Genomic DNA, 20,225 nt, shown 5'->3' with positions numbered 1-20,225 from the left:
CATTTAAACTACCAAACAGTCAATATTTTTATTTACAACTAAAGAAAAGTAAATTCATAAAGACACTTTAAATACATTTGATCTGACATCAAAAGAATATTCAATGTGGTAGAATGACAACTTATCGAAATGCTGTAACTTAAGCAAATAAAAAATATATTTTAAATGTATGGGGGCATTTGGTGTAATTCACAAGACAATCTCCAAATAACAGCAATAAAAACCCAGCATTCATGACAAAACACAAGTCAATGTAAATGTCAGCATACAGAAAGTATAACATTAAGTGATGATATGCAGCAACAAAATAAAATAATCAGGTGTCTTGGAATCTCTTTTTGTTAACCAGCAATACTTTAGCTCCCAAAATACAGCGAATAATGTCGTCTCACACATTGAAACAGTTACAGCGGTTTGTTTACCTTTCACACAACACTGGTCTCAAGAGCAACAAGCTCACAGAAAAGAGCATATACAGCATCGATATTTCAGGAATACATGTTTAGAAAACTAGATGTGATCATAAAATACTAAAGGGCATATTTGAAACAGAGTAAAATAAGTAAAAGTAACAAAAAGACAATTCTGTCAATTTGGAGGTTGAATGGGTGAGGCAAAGGTGACTCACTGTCAAAATACATTGATTGTTTTCTTACTGCATATTTATTCTTTAGCTCATGTGGCAAAACAGTGCAAATAAACAGCTTTACATTCCTTTAGTTTTCATTTCAAGGTGATTTTGTTTTCATATAATATGTAATCCATCATTCTCCAGGAAGTAACCGGTCACCTCTGTGTTTAACTACATGGGAATAAGCTCTGAAATTAAAATCGTAAGACCCTCATGGCAAGCACAGTATCTGATTAAACACCATATGTAGTTACACACGTAACATTTCACTCAGCGCATCGTTTACAACACAGTACATTCCTTTTGATTTGAACTCACAGCCTTATGATCCCAACGCGTTGCCGTTTTTGACTCAGTCTTCAGACTACACAGCCATAACAACGTAGAACTACTCAGTCCATCTCCCTTGAACCAGCTCTACCTTTTATGCAGCAACACAAGATCCCAGTCAGTTTAATCTCCCAACATCTTGTGATTGTGGGTGGAAATGATAACCAGGTATTTAAGTGCAAGACATTCAGGGGGAAGCGTATTTACTGTAAAACACAGGCAGGGCCCTAGATGCAGATAAACAAGAACAGATGAGGCACTGGAGATCATTCATACTGAAGCAGGCTGTGCTTACAATAATCTGATTAACATGATTGGCCTTCGCTAACTGCAGGCTTTTAAAATTTGAACATGCTCAGAAAAGTGCATATTATTATCATTGGACACATAGCTGAGAAAACATTTGATTAAGTGAGGGAACGGTGTGTAGGCACGTCATGCTCACTAACGGTGGAATCAAAGCGGTGAAGACATTTTTTATCAGTAACGTTCGGAGAAATCATGGTCGCTCCACCAGGAAGAGTCTGTGAGCGCAGCCGAGTTTGATAGGAGTCTGTTGTGTAGCACGGACAGACACTATAAACCAGAGTTGTGCAGGTTTGGGATCGCGTAGAATTTGGATACTCGACTCTGGGTGCTGGGGTTAAGGCATTCGGATTCGCCGGTCATCTTGAAGAAGACCTCCTGCTCCTGGAGCTTCCGTGTGAACTCCTCCTCTAGCGCCTGCAGGGGGCAGCAGATACAAACAACTGAGTCGACCACAGAGAGGATTATATCACAAACAAATATGAGAAGCAGAGACATTCTTTACTCCTGACTGCATATGGAGTCTGTAAGAGACGGTAACTCTGAAATCAAAGAGTGAATGGATGTTAAATATACCTTCTTTCTGGGTCTTAGCTTCTCCCTCCACTCCCTTATCTCTTGGCTGTGCTCCTCATCCAGCTCCTTCAGCTTTTGGGTCTCATGTTCAATCAGAAGGTGGCATTTCTCATTCTGAAAGAAAATGTGGGTTAACGCATGTCGCTTCAGGATAAATGGGCTGAGATCAGAATGCAAGCTCCATGCTTAAAATGTGGCTTAAAAAACACATACAGCGTGTGTGCTTGTGTGTGTGTTGTGCGCTCACCTGTAGCTGCTGCAGCTCCCTGATGTTTGAGTCACAGTGCAGCTGCAGATCCCTCATCTGGTTCTCGTGTTTCTGGTGTTGATGGAGCCTCTCGTTCTTCTGCCTCTTGTCTTCCTGAGAAGCAAACTGGAACCAAGCAGGCGAAAACACAACTGTAACGACGCCTCAAAACCAAACAAAGCTATTCATTGATTTGTCTTTTTCGCAGACAAGTTGTGTTTTGAAAGGTTATCTGCTCGTGCTGCAGGCCGTGCGAGCACATACAGCTATTGAGTGGTGAATATGCAGAAGGAAAAGTGAGGGACTCGGTAGTGCTGGGCGGTATGGCCAAAAATTCATATCACGGTATTTTGTAAGATTCTGGCGGTTTCACGGTATATCACGGTATTTTTTTTCCAAATAGACACATTGATTTATTGACGCCAAAAAGGACCGCCACCGCCATCGTTATTCACCACTCGCTCGCAACTGGCCAGCAGCTGTTTTGATTGGTACGTAGGGAGCTAAATATGGAGGGATTTAGGACCCAGGGGAATTTCTTGATACTAGTGGCGCATGCGCGGCCGTAAGGACTATTGTCATTCTTCGGCTGGTAGCAACATTTAATGTTTACAGTCACAGATACCTGTACAGTGGTCTGAGCTACTTATGTCTCACAGATAGACGTTGACTCAGGGTGTGCAAAAAATTACATTGTCAAAATGCATGATGGGTAAAGCCCACCCACTTTGCTGCACAGGAAAAGACTTCTTCCTGCAAAAGAAAAGTCTTCCTGTGTGGGCGGTGTCATTTACCCAGCATGCCTTTTGGCGATGTCATTTCTTGCACACCCTGAGTCAAGTGAGTTAACATGAGACATAAGTAGCTCAGTCTGCTGCTCCTTCAGCTTCAAGCTGTGAACATTAAATGTTGATGCCTGTGAAACAGCAGAGACCGGTATGACGGTATATGAATTAATCATACCGTACCGGTTGAACCGGTATACCCTAGGACTTGGCCACAGAGCAGTCAATTTCAAACATGTACTACACTGATTGCAAAGCCAAAAATCATATTTTTGTAACACCCTATTTTTACTATTTACTTATTGCTTGCAAATAATTCTTTAAGATGTTTTAAGAGTTCTTCCACTGGTCCCATCTGAACAAAACTAAGATGTGAAGCTTGTGAAATGGTGACTTGCAAGTTGTAGACGGGCTGGGATGAATAACTTTGTGTTGTGCAGATCCTTAGTGTGCATGTTCCGTCACTGACATGTGAAGTAGAAATTGTAACTCGTCCACAGTGTCCGTTACCTGTTTTATCCGTTCTCTCTCCTGTTCGGGCGTGACAGCTGCCGTGGCGGTGATGCGGAGGCTCTTCTTGAACATGGCCATGCGGGTCTTGGCCTCGCTGCGCTGAATCTTGGGCAGACGAACCCTCTCTTGAGTCTGTTTGTTCTTCATCTCCTCTATCAACCGCTGGTTGTAGCGATGCATCTGCTCCATCTCCTGTTAAACGCAGGCACACAGTTTGGAGTTCAGAAGCATTATTTACAATAAGACATTACTCGGAGTAGATTTCTCTCCCAGCTCATACTTTATCATGCCTCTTCAGCAGCTGGTGTCTCTGCAGGAAGTACTGGTCTTTCAGCTGCTGCTTCAGCTGCTGGTGCTTCTCCTGCAGGTGGCGCTCCTCCAACTCCCACATGGCCGCCTCTCGAGCTACAAAACACACACGTGCACATGCAAAAAAACCTCACATGAGGCCACGTGAGTGGGAGAGACCGAACATGTACATACATGCTAGCTGGTGACAATTAGAGCGATGAAACCAAGACCGACAGGAAACACTGTCGGCAAGTTGGAACATGTCTGCATGTCAGTCAGTATTTACACTTTGGTTGCCCCACTGGCCCTTCGACTTATGTATCGGACCTTTCAGGCTGCTGCTTGGTTTCATGTCTGCCTTTTAAGCTACTTGAAACATACACATAATGTTTGAGCTCAGTTGGTTGCTTGAGAGTTATTCTGTCACATCATTTGTCAAATTGAATGATAAATACCAAAAGTCTGCTGATGTGGTGCCTTCAGATGTGTTGAGAGGAAATCAGAACCAGAAGCGTCGTCGTGTTTCTCACCAGCACACAGACGACTATGGCATGCTTCAAATCAACCCAAGCTTTCTCTAGCTTTCTCTAGCTTTCTCTAGCTTTCTCTAGCTTTCTCTAGCTTTACTAGGCAACGATAAAAACACTGACATACATTAAAACACTTTGATATGCTTACGAATAGCTGCGTGTCTCTACAATCCTGATTTTCTTATCACACTGAAATCACATAAATTGAAACAACTACGGTATGCTTTAAAAAGATGTAAAGAAAGAATGTAAATATGTGCAGTTGTAGTAAAAAGGCTGATTTAATCCGCAAAGTAGAACTTCCTCCATCTCCTACCTCTCATCAGCTGCTGCTTGTGGTTCAAGCAGTCTCTCTCAATAGTGGTGATTTCCAGTTTATGCTGTTGGATGATTTTCTTTAGAGCTCCGTCCAGCTCTTGCTGCTGCTTCTGGAGGAACTCTTGCTCCTGAGAATCCAGAGAGGAGAGGAGCAAGTGAGAGGAAGCCAAGATGATCATGCAGAGGGACAGCAAAGAGCAAGAAAGAGAGAGCACCATACAATGTCTTAAGTATCAAAACGGCCTGAAACTAAATGACATAATCAAGTCATCCACTTCAAGGTCAGAACAACACAGAGAACTAATATGTCACATCATCAACTGGATGAGTAGAGGAGACACTCAGAGGCAACAATGGAGGTGAAGAGAGAAAGAAAGAAAAGTTAACAGTTCAGTAAAGATACAGATTCTCTGTTTTATGCGAGTCAACATCAACATTGACACCGTCCAGAGCTCAGCCTACGTTGTGCATGACTCACTACATAAGCAGCCAGCATTATCTATCTATTCAATTTTATTTTCCGTCTTTACGCATAATAAAAATAGAGATTTTGTCTATGTTGCTGGTGCCAAATTATCTGTCATATACTGTCATTACTTCACCATCATGAGATGTAATTGATCGTGTTTTTAAACACAATTAATTGAAAAAAAAACTACAATAGATAATAATATTATACTGCTGACTCCAAATAAGGATGGTTAAAATGTTATATTGTGCACAAAACCAGTGACTTTTACATCCATCTTGTAACAGGCAGTCAATCTATATTTGGACCTCGGCTGACAGAGACAAACATGGATCCAGACAGAAGGAGATCAACAACTACAACACCGCTGGATAAGACACTGTTTACTCCCAGACTCAATATAACAGTGTAATGTAATACAATACAAATACCAGATAAAATACAGAGACTAGATGTTGAACATTTGTGAATTGGTGGAGGAAGAATACGGAGCAAGGGAGAAAGAGAGAACCACCGCACAAACACAGTGATGGCAACACTAAAACAACGCCCATGCTTACACGTGTCGTTCTTAAAACTGAACCATCACAGACTATCCTGTCACTGCTCACATCTAAGTATGGGCCGGAGATGGTTAGAAACAGGGCGTGGAGAAGGGGGCGGGGCAACTTACATCCTGCATCTGAGCGTTGAAGAGTGCGCATGAGGACAACTGAAAAGACTGTATCATAACCTGGGCCACTGCCTGTGGAGGAGAGCACAAGCGCACTCATCCTGATCAGGGACAGACAGCACACAGCAGGCTGAGGATGTCTCACACTCACACTCACACACACACACACACACACACACACACACACACACACACACACACACACACACTCACACTCACACACACACACACACACACACACACAAGCCAACACTCTCACACACTGATTCTGAAGTTACGCAAGCGGTTTTTCCCTTTGGGAATTTTGGTGAGTTTCAGGCGCACAGTACAGTTCTCGCTAAATGTTAGGAGGAAGTAAATTAATTGGTTATTAAAACTCTTCTGGTCTTCTCATGCTTGAAAAGCGGCACTTGAGCTTCATCCAACTTGCATAATAAAAATAAAAATAAAAAGCAGTTTTCTTTCTGTCCATGCTACTAGCTCATGGAGTGTCTATGTGTTACCTTTCAAAGAAAAGAAGGGCTTTTCTCCACATGACACGTGTTTGATTAGTAAAAGATGGAAAGGGCTTTCAGTACAGATGTCTACTGTGGAAACAAAAGCCGAGCTGCAAACACTCGCCTGTTCATTGATTCACTGCGTGATAAACACTCAACGGTACTCGGTGGTAAATAGTAAATTAAGAGTGGACACTTATGAATCATTATCATATTTTTTCGTAGGACCACTGATGACTGTAATTTAATCTCAGGAGAAAAAAGGTGAGGTGCTGCATTGTGGGGTCTTTACTAATATATATATATATATATATATATATGAGTACATTTCTGTTTCTTACTTTAAAGGATAACGTCTATCACAGTATGTATAAGTGTATTAGGGCTGCAACTAACAATTACTTTCTTTATAGATTATTCATTTGGACGATAAATATCCAAAATGATTCATCACACAAAACCATATATGTGTGTTTTGTGGGACCAACAATTTATTCCCCAAGATATTCATTTGACTATTAAAGTGGACTAAGAAAAACAGCAAATGCCAATATTTAAGAAGGTCAGAAGCAGATCATTTATCTTAGTCATAAAACCGTGCTGCCCATTAATGTGTCTCTTTCCCCATAATGGCTTAATAAACCCACATACACACTCAGTTTAAATTATATAGTAAACTGGGTTGACAGATTTGTATAGAGCCAAGATACGGAGCAATAACAGACCATGTAATTCTTGTGTAATGTTCATGTAAATACTTTACAAGAAGGAATCGGGTGAGGGAGAGGTTGGGAAAAGGAGAAGGAGAGAAATCTTTCACAGAGACAGCAGATGACGGTTTACCTCTGCGGTCTTAAGGAACGATAGGTCCTCCTTTATGCGTTTCATGAGCTCTTTTCTCATATGTTTGGGTGACTGTCCGACATCCTGTTTGGCCTACAGTGTATGTGCAGAAACTGGTTCATTCTGTGTAGTCTGAAAATCTAACAAAAGCTGTCCAACAACAGTAGAAGACATGCACTGCCCACTTTGAGAGGAGAGATACTGAACCCAGCCACCAACTGATTCAAAGTCAGCATGCTCAATTATTTTCCTTTGAACTAGTCGTGAAGTCTTTTTTTGATTAGTAGCACGTCAGAACTGTAAGTTTGAACTGCATGAGTGAAGACAGGAAGTTGTCAAAAGAAAAAAATTACTGGTACTTGGCAGATGTTAGTCTCAAACAGCTGGCCTTGTATTGCTTTGCATTCAATAGAGTCCCTCAGTCATCGAGGTGATTATTTTGCCTGCAGCGATTAAATAAGAGAAACTGATTTGGAATCATCGGTGATCACTAAGTCCTGACTTGTGTTGAGACTGCTCAAACACTCTTGAATGAGAACTGAATGTAGATGAGACTTCACTGGTGCGTCGCACAAAGAACACTGATCATATCTGTAGCTGCAAAATCATCTTTTAATCTAGAAACCGTCCGTCTGAGCTCTTCGTAACATGTCTTAAAGCCTACAGGCGAGATGCTCTGACCTGCTACCTTTGACCCCCTTCAGTTTCCTTATCGACTCAATAGATGTCCGGATGATGCAGTTTCTTTTATCCTGTGCTCTGGCATAGGTATTTTGTTTTACCTTCAAGAGGTTATCTGTGTGTGGGTACTTTAGGCCACACACTGAGAGAGAGGGGAAAGGACTATCATGGTGGGCCACAGGGATGCTCAGTCCACTGCTTCACAGCCTATTTACGTACTTCTTTCTACTTTAACAATCTGTGTTGCAGTGACAGTGGACTGTGTATGCTCCTTCCTTGAGTATACAAGTTAGAGATGATTCCATATCATTTACTCTGATGCGAGGCTGTTATCATTTCCCCAAATGAGCCCAACACCACTCGGAAAACTCTTCAAATGTGGGCTATCCCATAACCAAAGCCACCACAACACACTCATACAAGAGGCATGGTTAGTTCAATACACAATAACAATACATCTTGAATACAGAGCACAACATTGCAAATTACAAAAAGTATAAAATATGTGCATTTTATCAACAGCCAATAACTTGTATTTTCAGCAAAACAACCACAACAAAGTACATAACTGAGAAGCAACCCCTTCAAGCCAACCTGCAACAATATCTTTAAGTACAATAAATGATCCTCCAAGTGGCCCAGACAGCAAATTGCGAGCAGCACAACCACCACCAGGCATCATAAATAGACAATGGCTGCCAATCAGCACTGACGCCATAAAAAAAGCTGCAAAAAGCAAAACACAAAAACTGCAAGCACCCATAACTCCCAACAAAGCATTTAAGGCAGCATGATAAGGTATACGTCTAAACTAAGACTGAACTTAAATAGTTCTCTAAAGACTCAGTAGCTCAGTGCTCTTAGGAGGCAACCAGAAGCCTCGGGGCAGATGAATAATGGATACGACAACATGGAGCTAGCAGCATCTAGGAGAAAGGCCGCACAGACTGTTGCTATCATTTGCACACATACAGTACAGGAACAGCAAGGCACACCGCTCCCTTAGGATTAATATGACACAGCCAATTATGCCACCGGCTTAGTTCTTAAATACATGCACCATTAAACAGCTTGGATCTATGACATGCAAATGCTTACAACCCCGAGCTACCCTAGTTAGGAGCTAATCAGCTCACTAAAGGCACCTCCATGCAGAAGCAGCCATGCACCACAGTACCTCTTTCTTCCGGTTCTTCAGCATGTTCTGGAACTTTGAGAGCTCTTTGTCTTGATCCGCTTTAATTCGTTTGGCTTCGTCTCGGAGCCGGCTGGTGTGATCCTGTTCCAGTCGCTCGATGGTCTGCTTCTGCTTCTTCTCAAGGTTCTCCACTTCTTGATCATATTGACGCTTCTTAGCCTGCACGGACAGAATCAGCAGAAACTGGCATCAGCCTAAGAATATCACAAAGCGTTTATGTGTGATCCCATATCATAAGATAAATACATATCAACACCCAGCTTTGTATTACTTGGGGTGGGGATAATGTATTGTAAAATACATCTGGTGGCTTCATTTTAACTTGGCTTTCAGACCATAGGTCATAATCAAGTTTAAGTTTTAAATATTGTGATTATCAAAAGGGGAATTTGCACACAATGTAAATGCTAAATGAGTAAATTCTTCAGTAAGTGAGAGAGGCTGACTGGTGTCTTAGCTACGTCCTTCATGCAAGCACCTTCATCAGTTTCGGATCTGACGGAGGTGCTTGCATGATCTGCATGATGTGAGATGAAGCAGCTTGTTACCTAGGACAACAAAATAGCACCACTGCGGTACAGACAAAGTGACTCACAGCAGTTTCCTGTTCAAAGCGGCGGTAGATCTGCTCTCGCTGCTGCTGCAGCTTGTTGCTGAGCTGCTGCTGGGCCCTCTGCTCCTCTTTCTGCAGGAGGCGCAGCTCTCTCAACTCCTGCCGCCTAAGAAAAAAACACCGACATTGTGGTGAGGAGCCACCATACTTTACTCATCTCAAATGAGTACACATCATTGATATTATAGGATTTTGTTCAATTATTAGATGGAATTTTATGGTTAGTTTCATTTTCGAGTATGCAATTTAAGATTGATTACAATATGTGTACTTTAAATATTGAATAGCTGCTTTGAATTTAACAATTTAGTAGTTGTTAAATTGAGACATGCTAACTCTGAATTACTGACAAAAGGTCATGAACCCAGCATCAAGTCTAGTCAGACAGTATTTTTGTAAACATTCAACGCAGCATGTCTCATGTCTTTAAAAGGTAACATAGGAGAAGACATTAACATACTCCAGCATTCATCACAGGAGATAACCCATCTGGCATTTGTAAAACTCTGTGGGAGTTGTGAAATGAACGAGAACTATTTCGGGCATGCGTGTTAAATAGGCCGTGTCACATATTTAGAGCAACAGTAGGGTAAGCAGGTTGGATACAGACGTACCTCAGGAACCTCATCTCTTCGCTCTTGGCGTCGCTATCTGTCACTATCTTTGATGTCGTCACACTGACCTCAACACCATCCACCATGAACTTACGCGTCTTCTTCAGAGTCTTCTTCTGACGTTTTGACTCCTACGAATAAAACGGGCCGGTTTTTGGGGGCTCAAATAATCAAACAAGTGTTGGTTGATTTAACAACGGAGGTTGTACATATTATATTACCTGCATAGACACAGAGCCCCCTTCTTTACTCTTTGACAGGAAGCTGGAGATAGATAGATTGAGGTCAAGGCTGTTGCTATCTGCAGCAGAGCTGCTTCCAGAGTCAGAGTCCTTCTCCAAATCTGGCTTGATCACAGCGGGGCTTCCATGCTCGATCTTGCTTTCTGAATCCGTTTCACTCTCTGGTACAGAGACAGCGTCTTGGGAAGTGCTTTCATCTGCACGAGGAGTTTTCTCCTCATCTTCCTTCACAGGGACATCTTTACATGGGACCACTTGTTCCGAGTCCTCAGATGTGACTTTGGCTTCATCACTGACTGCATTTGTGGATTCAGTTGGGGCCTGTTCCTCCAGATCAACCTCCCCCTTGGTCTGATTCTCTGCCTCATCCTCAGGCTTGTCCTCTGACTGACTCTCTATATCCTCTTTCTCCAACAGAGCCACAGCAGAGGACTCATCCACGCTCAACTTTGTGTCTGTGTCTCTATTAATGTTTGTGTCCACCACATTTGATTCTATATTCTGCGTGTGTATATTTACATCTGTGCCATTAGCAGAGTCTTCTGTCAAGTTATGCTGACGTGTCTCTTCTGGCTCTTTGCTTTCTTCTTCTGCCTGAGCCACTTCCCCTGATATGGATTCTGTTTTTTCTGGTGTATCTTCAGATTCTCTGGATTCTTCTGTACCAGCATCTTTTTCATCCTCTTTTTTCACCTCCTCTGGCTCTTGTTCTTCTTCTATAACTTGAGTAGGTTCATCCTCTGCTTTCTCTCCTTGAGTCTCCTTCTGTTCCTCCTCAAGTTCTTGGGTATCCACTGTATATTCAAATTTTTCTGGCTGTAACACTGCAGGCACAGCAAGAATCTCTTCCGCTTGACCATCTTCTGGTCTAGTAGGCTCTGTAGGATCCGGTGAGAATAAGTCCTTGGTAGGCTCTATTAACCCAGAGGCCAGGTCTTCATTACTGGTATCAGACACCTCGTTGAGTTTCTCCTCCTCAGTCTTGTCTACCTCACTTGTTCCAAGACCTTCATCCGAGAGCTTGTCACTGATCCGGTCCTCAGCAGGCTTGGCCTCCGTCTTTTCTGTAATAGATTCCAGCGTGGAGGGAGTTGGAGGGACTTTGTCATCCTCTGAGCTGGCCACACTGGCATCTGATGGCGCTCGCTTGTGCCCAGGAACCGCCTGAGCAAACAGTAAAAAAAACAACAATATATCTTTCATGTAGGTATTAACCACTCATACATCATTTAAAATATATTGTATTATTATGCTATTGTTATGTATCCATACACCCATAAAGCTACACACCACAGGTGTATCAGGCTCCTCCTCCTCCTCCTCCTCCTCTTTGCTATCCTCGATCTCCTCTGTGACTTCAGCTTTAGCTTCAGCTATGAGCTCTCTGAGAGGTTTGCTGTCAGTTACACTGGTGACAAAAGGATGCTACACAGACGGACAGGGACAGAACAAACATATACACCTGAATCTAATATCAGACCAAACAGAAAATGACTATTTAGGTGTGCATGCATTACTTGTGCTGTATTGTAGGCTGAGTAGATGTTTGCATAATGTGAGGTAACAGTAGGGAGTGAATGAGTCGGGCAGCTCACCTGTAGAAGCTGTAACGTGCCCCACCTATTGTCCACATTCTTATCAAGCGCTCTCCGCAGAAAGTCGTTAAATTGTGGTGACCTTGCAAGAATAAATAAAACAGAATCAGCCTGTTGGCCATGGAACAAAGTAAGTGTCCCTGGGTCCTGCTTTGCAAAATACAATTAATACCATTCTTCCCCCTGTGGCCATTCAGTTAAGCATTACAAATCAACTAAGCGTTTACACGTTTAACAGTCAATGTATCCTTATCTCCAACCTGGAAACATTCCAATGCCACTTCCCTTAGTCATCACCAGCGCTCCGTCTCACCAGCGAGAGGGATGCATGAGTGTGGGTGGCTCGGACTTGGCTATTTTCAGCAGCACTCTCATGGGATTCATCTCGTGGTTGGGTGGCTCAATCTGCGCCAGCTCTATAAGGGTGACTCCAAGGGACCAGATGTCGGCCTTGTAGTCGTATGGACGGTCCTTGGAAGTTTCGCACATTACCACCTCTGGGGCCATCCTGCAAAATCGGAAGACAGTGGGTTTGTAATTAGCATTGAGTTAATTTTGGACTGCGAGTGAGTGTGCTTTTTGATATCTTCCTGATCCCTGACGGTCAATTCTCTTCACTCTTAAAGGGTAAAAAGACAATGAAATAGCATGTATGTACATTTCGGTCAGGGATTTAAAAGACAGGAAGCCTATGTCAGAAAGCTGATGTCATCCAACACTGTATCTAAATTGCTGAATAAGGCCTTTCCAAATTCCATGACAGCTTTTGTGCCACAGCAAAGAAAAATCCCAGCTGTGAGACGTTTTGATGGTAAAGGGGTAAAAGCTCTCGTGTATGCAGGCTGAATGACTCACCAATACGGCGTGCCGATGAAAGAATCTCTTCTCTGAAAAGTCTTGGTATTTTTAGCAGACACCCCAAAGTCAGCTGAAAGTAGAAAGGAATTATTATTATTTTTAAACTGTATAATACTTTGTGTTAAACTGTGAATGCATAGACGATATAAAATAACACATATGGCATTTCTACTAGAATCACGCAGGTATTGCAGAATGATTTTGTAACTAACCTGCTTCAATCTTTTAAATATAAACCTCATAAGTAGAAAGAAAAACCTCAATCTCCCATTCTTATCACGACTCTTGGCAGTTATGTTACATGTGAAACAGTTTCAGGCTGCTCTCGTTCCCCTCCATCACTTACAGTATGCACACATGAGAGGGAAAGAGAGCTCTATCATTAAGTCAGGTGACGGCTTGATAATTATTGTTTGCCAGACTCCGCCATGACCCTCTGCCTACAGAATATGAATCACCAGGGAGCCAGCAGCTATGGACATGAGCAGCAAAATGAATACTTTTACTTCCGGAATATATTATGTAACAAGTTCAATGTATCACCAACTCCAGTACATAAGTGGTATACACAAAATACAGTCATATCCTTTGGGGCTACAGAAAACAGTCCCATATCACTTTGTTTTCTAACTCTTTTTTTTCTTTTTTTCTCTTCACTTGACACTGCATGAATGACTCATTACTGTTGTATCGTTTGTAAACACAGTCCTGTGCACTATTATCCCAAAAGTCACATAGCTCAGCTGGTTGCCACAGCACTGATCTACAATTGACTTTACTGATTAGCCTTTTAAGCTTATTAGTGTTGGTCCTGCAGGAAGATTTAGTGTCCACTCAGAACATCTGAGACAGAAATCAACAATGAATCAGCTAATGTTTTGTCTCGTATTCTGAAGCAAGTACTTCAATGTGTGTTTAGCTGGAATATGAGCGAATAATCGCTTCATATTGAGAGAAATAATAAGACCATCGCAGCAGCAAAAGATGACAGATTTTTACCCAGCTTCACTTCTCCGTTCAAAGAGAGGAGAATGTTCCCGGCTTTCAAGTCTCTGTGGATGACTTTGTTCTCATGGAGGTAAGACAAGGCCTCTAAGGTCTGGCGACACACCACACGGATCTGGGGCTCCGTCAGGGGCCTCTCGAGTTCTGTGGATAAACATGCACGCAATAAATTCATCAGTGATTACGGTTGTGGTTAATATAGTTTTTGTGATCCGCTTTTACAAACGCAGACTGGCGATTTTGGATATATTAACATTAAATGTGATGAACCACCCCTGACATCTGTCAGCATGTATGACTGAACCAATCTGGGGGAAGGAATTTGTTCGAGGTGAGTCAGACCACAGATCAGAAAGCATCAATATCCAACAGTGAAGTGAATTAACTGGTATCCTCTTTGTAAATCACATTTATGAGAAGGTGGCAAGGTGTTTCTTCAAGCTTTAAAATAAAAAGGAGAAACTGCAGGCAATAGAAGTGGACTAACCACTCCTTGAAATCTGAGCTACAATAATTGCACAGTTGGAATGGCCTTTCCAACTGGGGAGAGGGAAAAATCCCACAGAGGAGGTTTCTGGATGGAATAACAAAAAAAGAGTTGGCACTTGAGGATGGAGCGAAGAAAGAACTCAAGAACTTTATAGAGTTTTTCTGTTTCCTGCAATAAATGAGGGACTTACCCAGCATGATGGCATCCACTGCACCACCGGCACAGAACTCAATCAGAATCTGAAACGGTGAAACAAAAAGTCATGTTTACTATCATGCAATGGGGCCACAATTTAACTTCTCTCATAGCACAGAATTTGCCTAAATGTGTGCAATCCAAGGTAGGTGAACAACATGACCTTTATAGTAGGGCTGGCCGATATCATATCTCGATAACAATATATATATATATATATATATATATATATATATATATATATATATATATATATATATATATATATATATATATATATATATATATAGCATGTTTTCTGGGAGATCAATACATAGACTATATGAAATAACCACATGGTTGAGCCTATTGTTGTATACTCCTGGGAATTAAATACTTGACAGATGAGTATTTTCTTATTTTTATTAAGAAGTGCAAAATTATTAAAAGTAAAATTATAGAGAAAAGAAATATTTCCAAACATGCACTGACAATATTCACATGCATTCATACAAATAAAGAGTAATTACATTAAGACAATAGTTTTATTTAACTGAGCTTGATCAGATTTCCGGAGAGACTTTAGTAGCATGTGCTTGTAATTATCAATATAGACGACGTAATTGTGTATCAAGATATCTCGCTATATGATTCCATTAAAAGACACAAAATTATCGTATTGAATTATTGTCTAGCTTTACTTTATAGGAAAGACATCAGAACCTCTTTTCTATGTTATTGATTACGCTGTCAGACATTCCAAGAAGCAAATCGATCAGACACTACACAGCCATACTGAGCATTGTGTAATGACATATCTTTTCTTTTCCATTTCAGGAAAATCTTTATATTTTAATGATTGCTGGATCGAAATATCAGTAGAGTTTCTAGCTGCAAGCTGGAGATGGGGCCTGGGATCATCTCCTTGTGGTTTCTATACGATGCACATCACGGTTTCTATGCAAAAGGTGTGTCGGTCAGCCAATTTCTACAACATAAAGTCTAATCCTTGAGGGTGTAAATGCTTTGTGTGTGTGTCTACATAAGACTGACTATTTCATCATCATTCTGATGAAAAATTATTTCCTCAAATCACCTGGTGTTTAATAATAAGAGAACTATGGATTCATCTGCTCACGGAGCACATTTTTGTAAACTCTGTGAAGCCGCAGCGCATTAGATGAACATAACACCGTTCCCTAATACTGTTATCGAGATGTAAAACTCCCAGCTCCTGATTTCATTTATATAAGCAGATGTAATGTAACCGACAACCATTTCATATTTATTGGCACTTGCCAGTTAGTTGACAGCTCTTGGTATCAGATGATAGAAGACAAAAAATCAATCAAAGCTACAACCGAGCACGGCTTTCTATTTAGGGACTCTAACAAAGAGGAGAAACCAAGTGGTTGTTCCTGTTTTGCATAACAATTATTGTTCCATGGAAATCTCGCTTGTAGTTTACATTGATTCTGATTCTGTTGATCTTAATCTCAGGTTAAATTGAAAATCATGCATGTGAATAAATCCTCTTTATTTTGTATTTTTATGATGAACATTAACTTAACACACAACATGTGCAAAGCAGACGCAGGTACACATTCATCATGCTGCTTATAGTCGGGGGCCGGAGGGACAACCTGCATGGCGCTCTGAATTATTCAGGCACTTTCTCCAGCCACCAAAACCACTCCATTATCTTCCAATAGATGTGGCCAGTCCACAAGGGACGGTCACATGACACCACCTGCCAGGACCTAATTGCTCTGGGGCCTCTTACCGCACACAGAATGAGACCTACTGACCATCTATGAAAAGTGCTCTGTGACTCAACCATCACAGTAAAATAGCGTCATAAGGAAGCAGACGCAGGGCTCTTTAAAACATGCTTTTTTTTTTAACAATTTGACTATTTTGTCTCTTAAAGAAAACAATATTCACTGTTTAAGCTTTTCAGGAGGTAAGAACAAGGTCACAGTGGGGAGCGTGCCTGTGACCTCAGCCTTGCTTCAGACTGTGCCACATGATCGGTTTTAAACTCTTCAAATGCTGGCAACAGGAAAAGGTTGCACTTCTATCAACCCTTAATCGAATAATAGAAGAGGCCTTTGAGAAGCAGCATAACGAATAGGGCCTTGTGATGAATTTGTGTGTCTCCATGCGCGACTGGTTCGCTCCCTCTGTGTCTCCCTGGCCTCAAAATCTACAGCAAAAACAGTTCCGAGTCAGGCACTCGCTTACTTACCCATAGTTTGCCTTCAAAATAGAAAGCATCCAGCAGTTTGACGATGTGATGATGGTCGCAGGAGGCCAGAATCTCGATCTCGACCATGTAATCTTCCAATTCATCCTCCGTCTTTGTGTCAATAACCTTGGCAGCAGCGAGGGTTTTATTCTGCTTGTTCTGCGCCTGAAAGCAACATTGACGACAAAGGCTTGTATTAATGGAGCATGCTGTTCAATACAAGGTTTTTGATCATGCTGGCTGGACTACAGAACGACCAGCTTGCCTTATTTTCTGTGGCAGTGCTGTAGATGGCTATGGAGGAACATCCATCAACGCTAACCATTTCCTTTAAAACAATAGCCGTTTGGAGCGAGAGCGATGAACACTGCAGCACTTTATGGCTTGTGTAGCACCTAGAGAGTCATAGCTCTATAAATACATTTCATAGAGACGTTATAATACCATGTTGTGATGCAGTATATTGGAAAGAAAAATTACTGCAGAAAACCCCGCAGCAACAATTTGAACAATTTCAGTCCTTTCACTTTGAAACACCTATACTGTAAAGGTCACAGTGGCAGTAATTTAGAGATTATACTACATACATACATGATTTAATAGCTTTGAAAAGGGGAATGGTTATTGGTCGTCTTGCAACACATGCCTCCAAATCTTCATTCCTGATTATTAGGCTGTACTGATGTGACTAATAGGAAAAATGACCCCACACCCATGAAACCAGGAGCTGAGAGGTTATTTTAAAGGCCAGCTATGTGCTGAATGTTCATGGATACAGACACAATCTTGCAGCATTGAGGAAGAAGAAAAGGGAGGGAGTACTATGACCAACGGCTGCAGAGTGTGTCACACACTATATTTACACAGTTCTGACCTGACACACCCCCTGTCTCTTTCCCTTTGTACTGGCCGACGCCTGTCTAGCACAGGTCATCACTAATACATCTGCTCAATATTAACTTTGGATGAAGAGGCTTTTGAACGTTATTCAAATGGCGCCTGTGGCCTTCAGTGATTATGTCGATGACATTTATACTAAACGAGGGATTAAATTAGAGTTTCTTTACATAATAGCAAATAAAACAATCTTGCACTTTGTCGAAATTATCTTTTCAGACTAGCAAATACATTCACCAGCCTGAATGTGAATAATTGTAATAAGGATCAATCTAACACCCTGCTCCAGCTGTATTGTAGAGTCACACTACTTTGCAAAACGACAGAATTGTTGTCTCTCATATTATATGACACAAATGTCACTCTGACTGATGTGAACTAACAGGCTTGGCCAAAGGGATAATATGAGCAGAGGCGTGCCACACAAATGGCATGCCTCTTCACTAATTAAAGGCACAATTGAACCTATATTCATGTGCTGATGTGCATAAACGTTCTGGATCCTTCTCTCTTTCACTCTTTACAAAACTGCTGATTCACACATTGCTGGCTACATTTGTCACCCCGCCCAAATGAGCCGGCCATCAAAAGCCTGTGAAATAACTGGTGAAATACGTAGTCTGTGTTGAGTAATGTGACCTGATGAGGGCAAGTCCTTCCTCTGTGTGTGGGATAGTGAATAGGCAGTCAATACCTTTGAAAGTGGATTTGTCTACAACTTAAGTCAAAGGAGACATTAGAGTCTACTGGCTTTCATCACAGTTAGTTAATCAGCTAATAAGACTTTGCAAATTAAGATCGTCTGGACCATTAGCTGCTTTAATTGATCGCAATAGTTCCAGGAAGGAACAATATAAGTCACAGAGGGAGAGAGAGAGAGAGATAGAGAGATAGAGAGAGAGATATAAGAGGGTTACAGCAGTAAAAGAGTCTTGAATTGATGAAGATATGGAGCTTTAAGACAAAATTTCCATTTACTACCTACATTTGTCATCTATAGACGTCCGTGTCAGATTTGTGTTATATGCCTCAGTCCTTTTTTGAAGGTTGTTTCAAAGAGACATATTAAAGTGAGTCTTTAACCCCCACAAACATACAGGTATATGAATGGTATAAAAGGTATATATGCATCTGAATTCCTCCCTGGTCGTTGATCTTTCCAACGTGTTCTCGGCCCAATACAAGTTCACACACAGATAACCTGGAGATTACAGGTGGTGCTCGCTATGGAATCCAAACACAGCAATCTACAGCCTCAGAAATAACCACAGAAGACATCAACCCCTCTCTGGCACTCTCAAAAACAGAACGTTAAAAAAACTCCACAAGGGATATTTCATGACACAGCATTGCACTGTATTAGTGTTGTGGATATGGAGTCCACCTCATGTTTCATATACACTATCTATAGCAACCTGAAGTGACACAACTGTTGAGCCCTTCCCAAAACGTACATCCACACCTGTGCACCTGCCAGTGTATCGCATAAACAAAGTACTGGCATGTTTGCCTTTTTTGTTACTGTGTTATCTGTGTCCTCGCAGCAACCTGAGACAATACCTTTTGACATTTGTGTGGCCATGTTTATTCTGTGGCGGTGAACCACACCTTCAACAGTTTGACTGAGGCCAAGTGCAACTCAATGTCATTTTAAAGTCACATTTACAACTTGACAACGCTACAAGGGCGGCCTCAAACATCCAACATGGGAAACATACCATTGACATACTTTGTAGGTGTCAAATGTCACGTTTCTTTACGTCCCCTCAACAGGGAAGAAAGTAGCTTGGCACTTGACACGCTCAGTTACAGAGGGTCTTGCTGGTCCAGAGGATGATGCGTTCACGAGCTCATGACGATGTGAAACACAGCGGAAGCGAATGTCTCAAGACATCGGTTAGAAAACCCCCGAGGCGGATGTTAACACGTTAGCTAACTTAAACGTTACCTTGTACACTTTCCCAAACGCTCCGTCTCCCAGCTCCCCGATGATGTCCCATATCTCCTCCGGGTTAACGTCTCTGTGCACGTGCTCGTACTGCTTCTTCTTCTTATCGGGTCCCAACTTGAATATCTTCCGAAAATTAAAGAAAGACATCTTTTTCGGATGCTCAGTGGTCTTTGGTTATTATGTAGCGGTTCCCCTCCCCGACGTGGAGCTCAGACGACCATCGAAATCACAGCATGCAGGCGTCAAACGAAGGCGGACAATGCGCTTGGTGTAGCCATTCAGCTCCGATAATGGCAATTAAAACTTCACCCGACGGCTGTTATTCATAATCACATCATAGCTAGCTGCGTTCACATGACGCTGGCAGAGGGGATGAGGGACACACAGAAGGAGCTCGCTGTTACGCACAGGCTCGCATTTCCGTTTATAAAAATAATCGCACTCGAAGCGGCAGTTCTCATCGTTTAGCGGTCGCGAGTAAAAAACGAAGAGTCAAAGGATCCCATACTTCGGTCGGCTGACCACACATAAGTTAGCGGACCGTCATCAAGCTGGCCAACGTAACGTACACTTGAATAGTTTTCCGTTAAAAAAAGAGAGTAAAAAATAAAACCGGTATTAACGAGCTGTACACGACACTTAAACGGAAG

General features: G+C 41.8%; 1 protein-coding gene across 1 annotated transcript; it reads right to left on the bottom strand.

The window, feature by feature from the left end:
• Positions 1-14: 14 nt before the first annotated feature.
• slka (STE20-like kinase a) lies at positions 15-19,722 on the bottom strand (the record flags this gene model as incomplete). Its single annotated transcript, XM_079230112.1, has 20 exons — positions 15-1,684; positions 1,844-1,957; positions 2,091-2,216; positions 3,386-3,580; positions 3,669-3,793; positions 4,526-4,655; positions 5,670-5,741; positions 7,010-7,102; positions 8,868-9,047; positions 9,484-9,607; positions 10,116-10,246; positions 10,337-11,521; positions 11,648-11,782; positions 11,953-12,034; positions 12,266-12,460; positions 12,808-12,880; positions 13,810-13,959; positions 14,496-14,544; positions 16,728-16,892; positions 19,573-19,722. The coding sequence occupies 20 exons, from the start codon at positions 19,720-19,722 to the stop codon at positions 1,538-1,540; spliced, it is 3,621 nt and encodes a 1,206-aa protein (XP_079086238.1). The 3' UTR covers positions 15-1,537.
• Positions 19,723-20,225: the final 503 nt, after the last annotated feature.

This window comes from Taurulus bubalis, assembly GCF_910589615.1.
Source record: "Taurulus bubalis genome assembly, chromosome: 14".
Taxonomy (NCBI): Eukaryota; Metazoa; Chordata; class Actinopteri; order Perciformes; family Cottidae; genus Taurulus; species Taurulus bubalis.
Note: the sequence above shows the minus strand (reverse complement) of the source record. Positions and strands in the feature narration are given on the sequence as shown.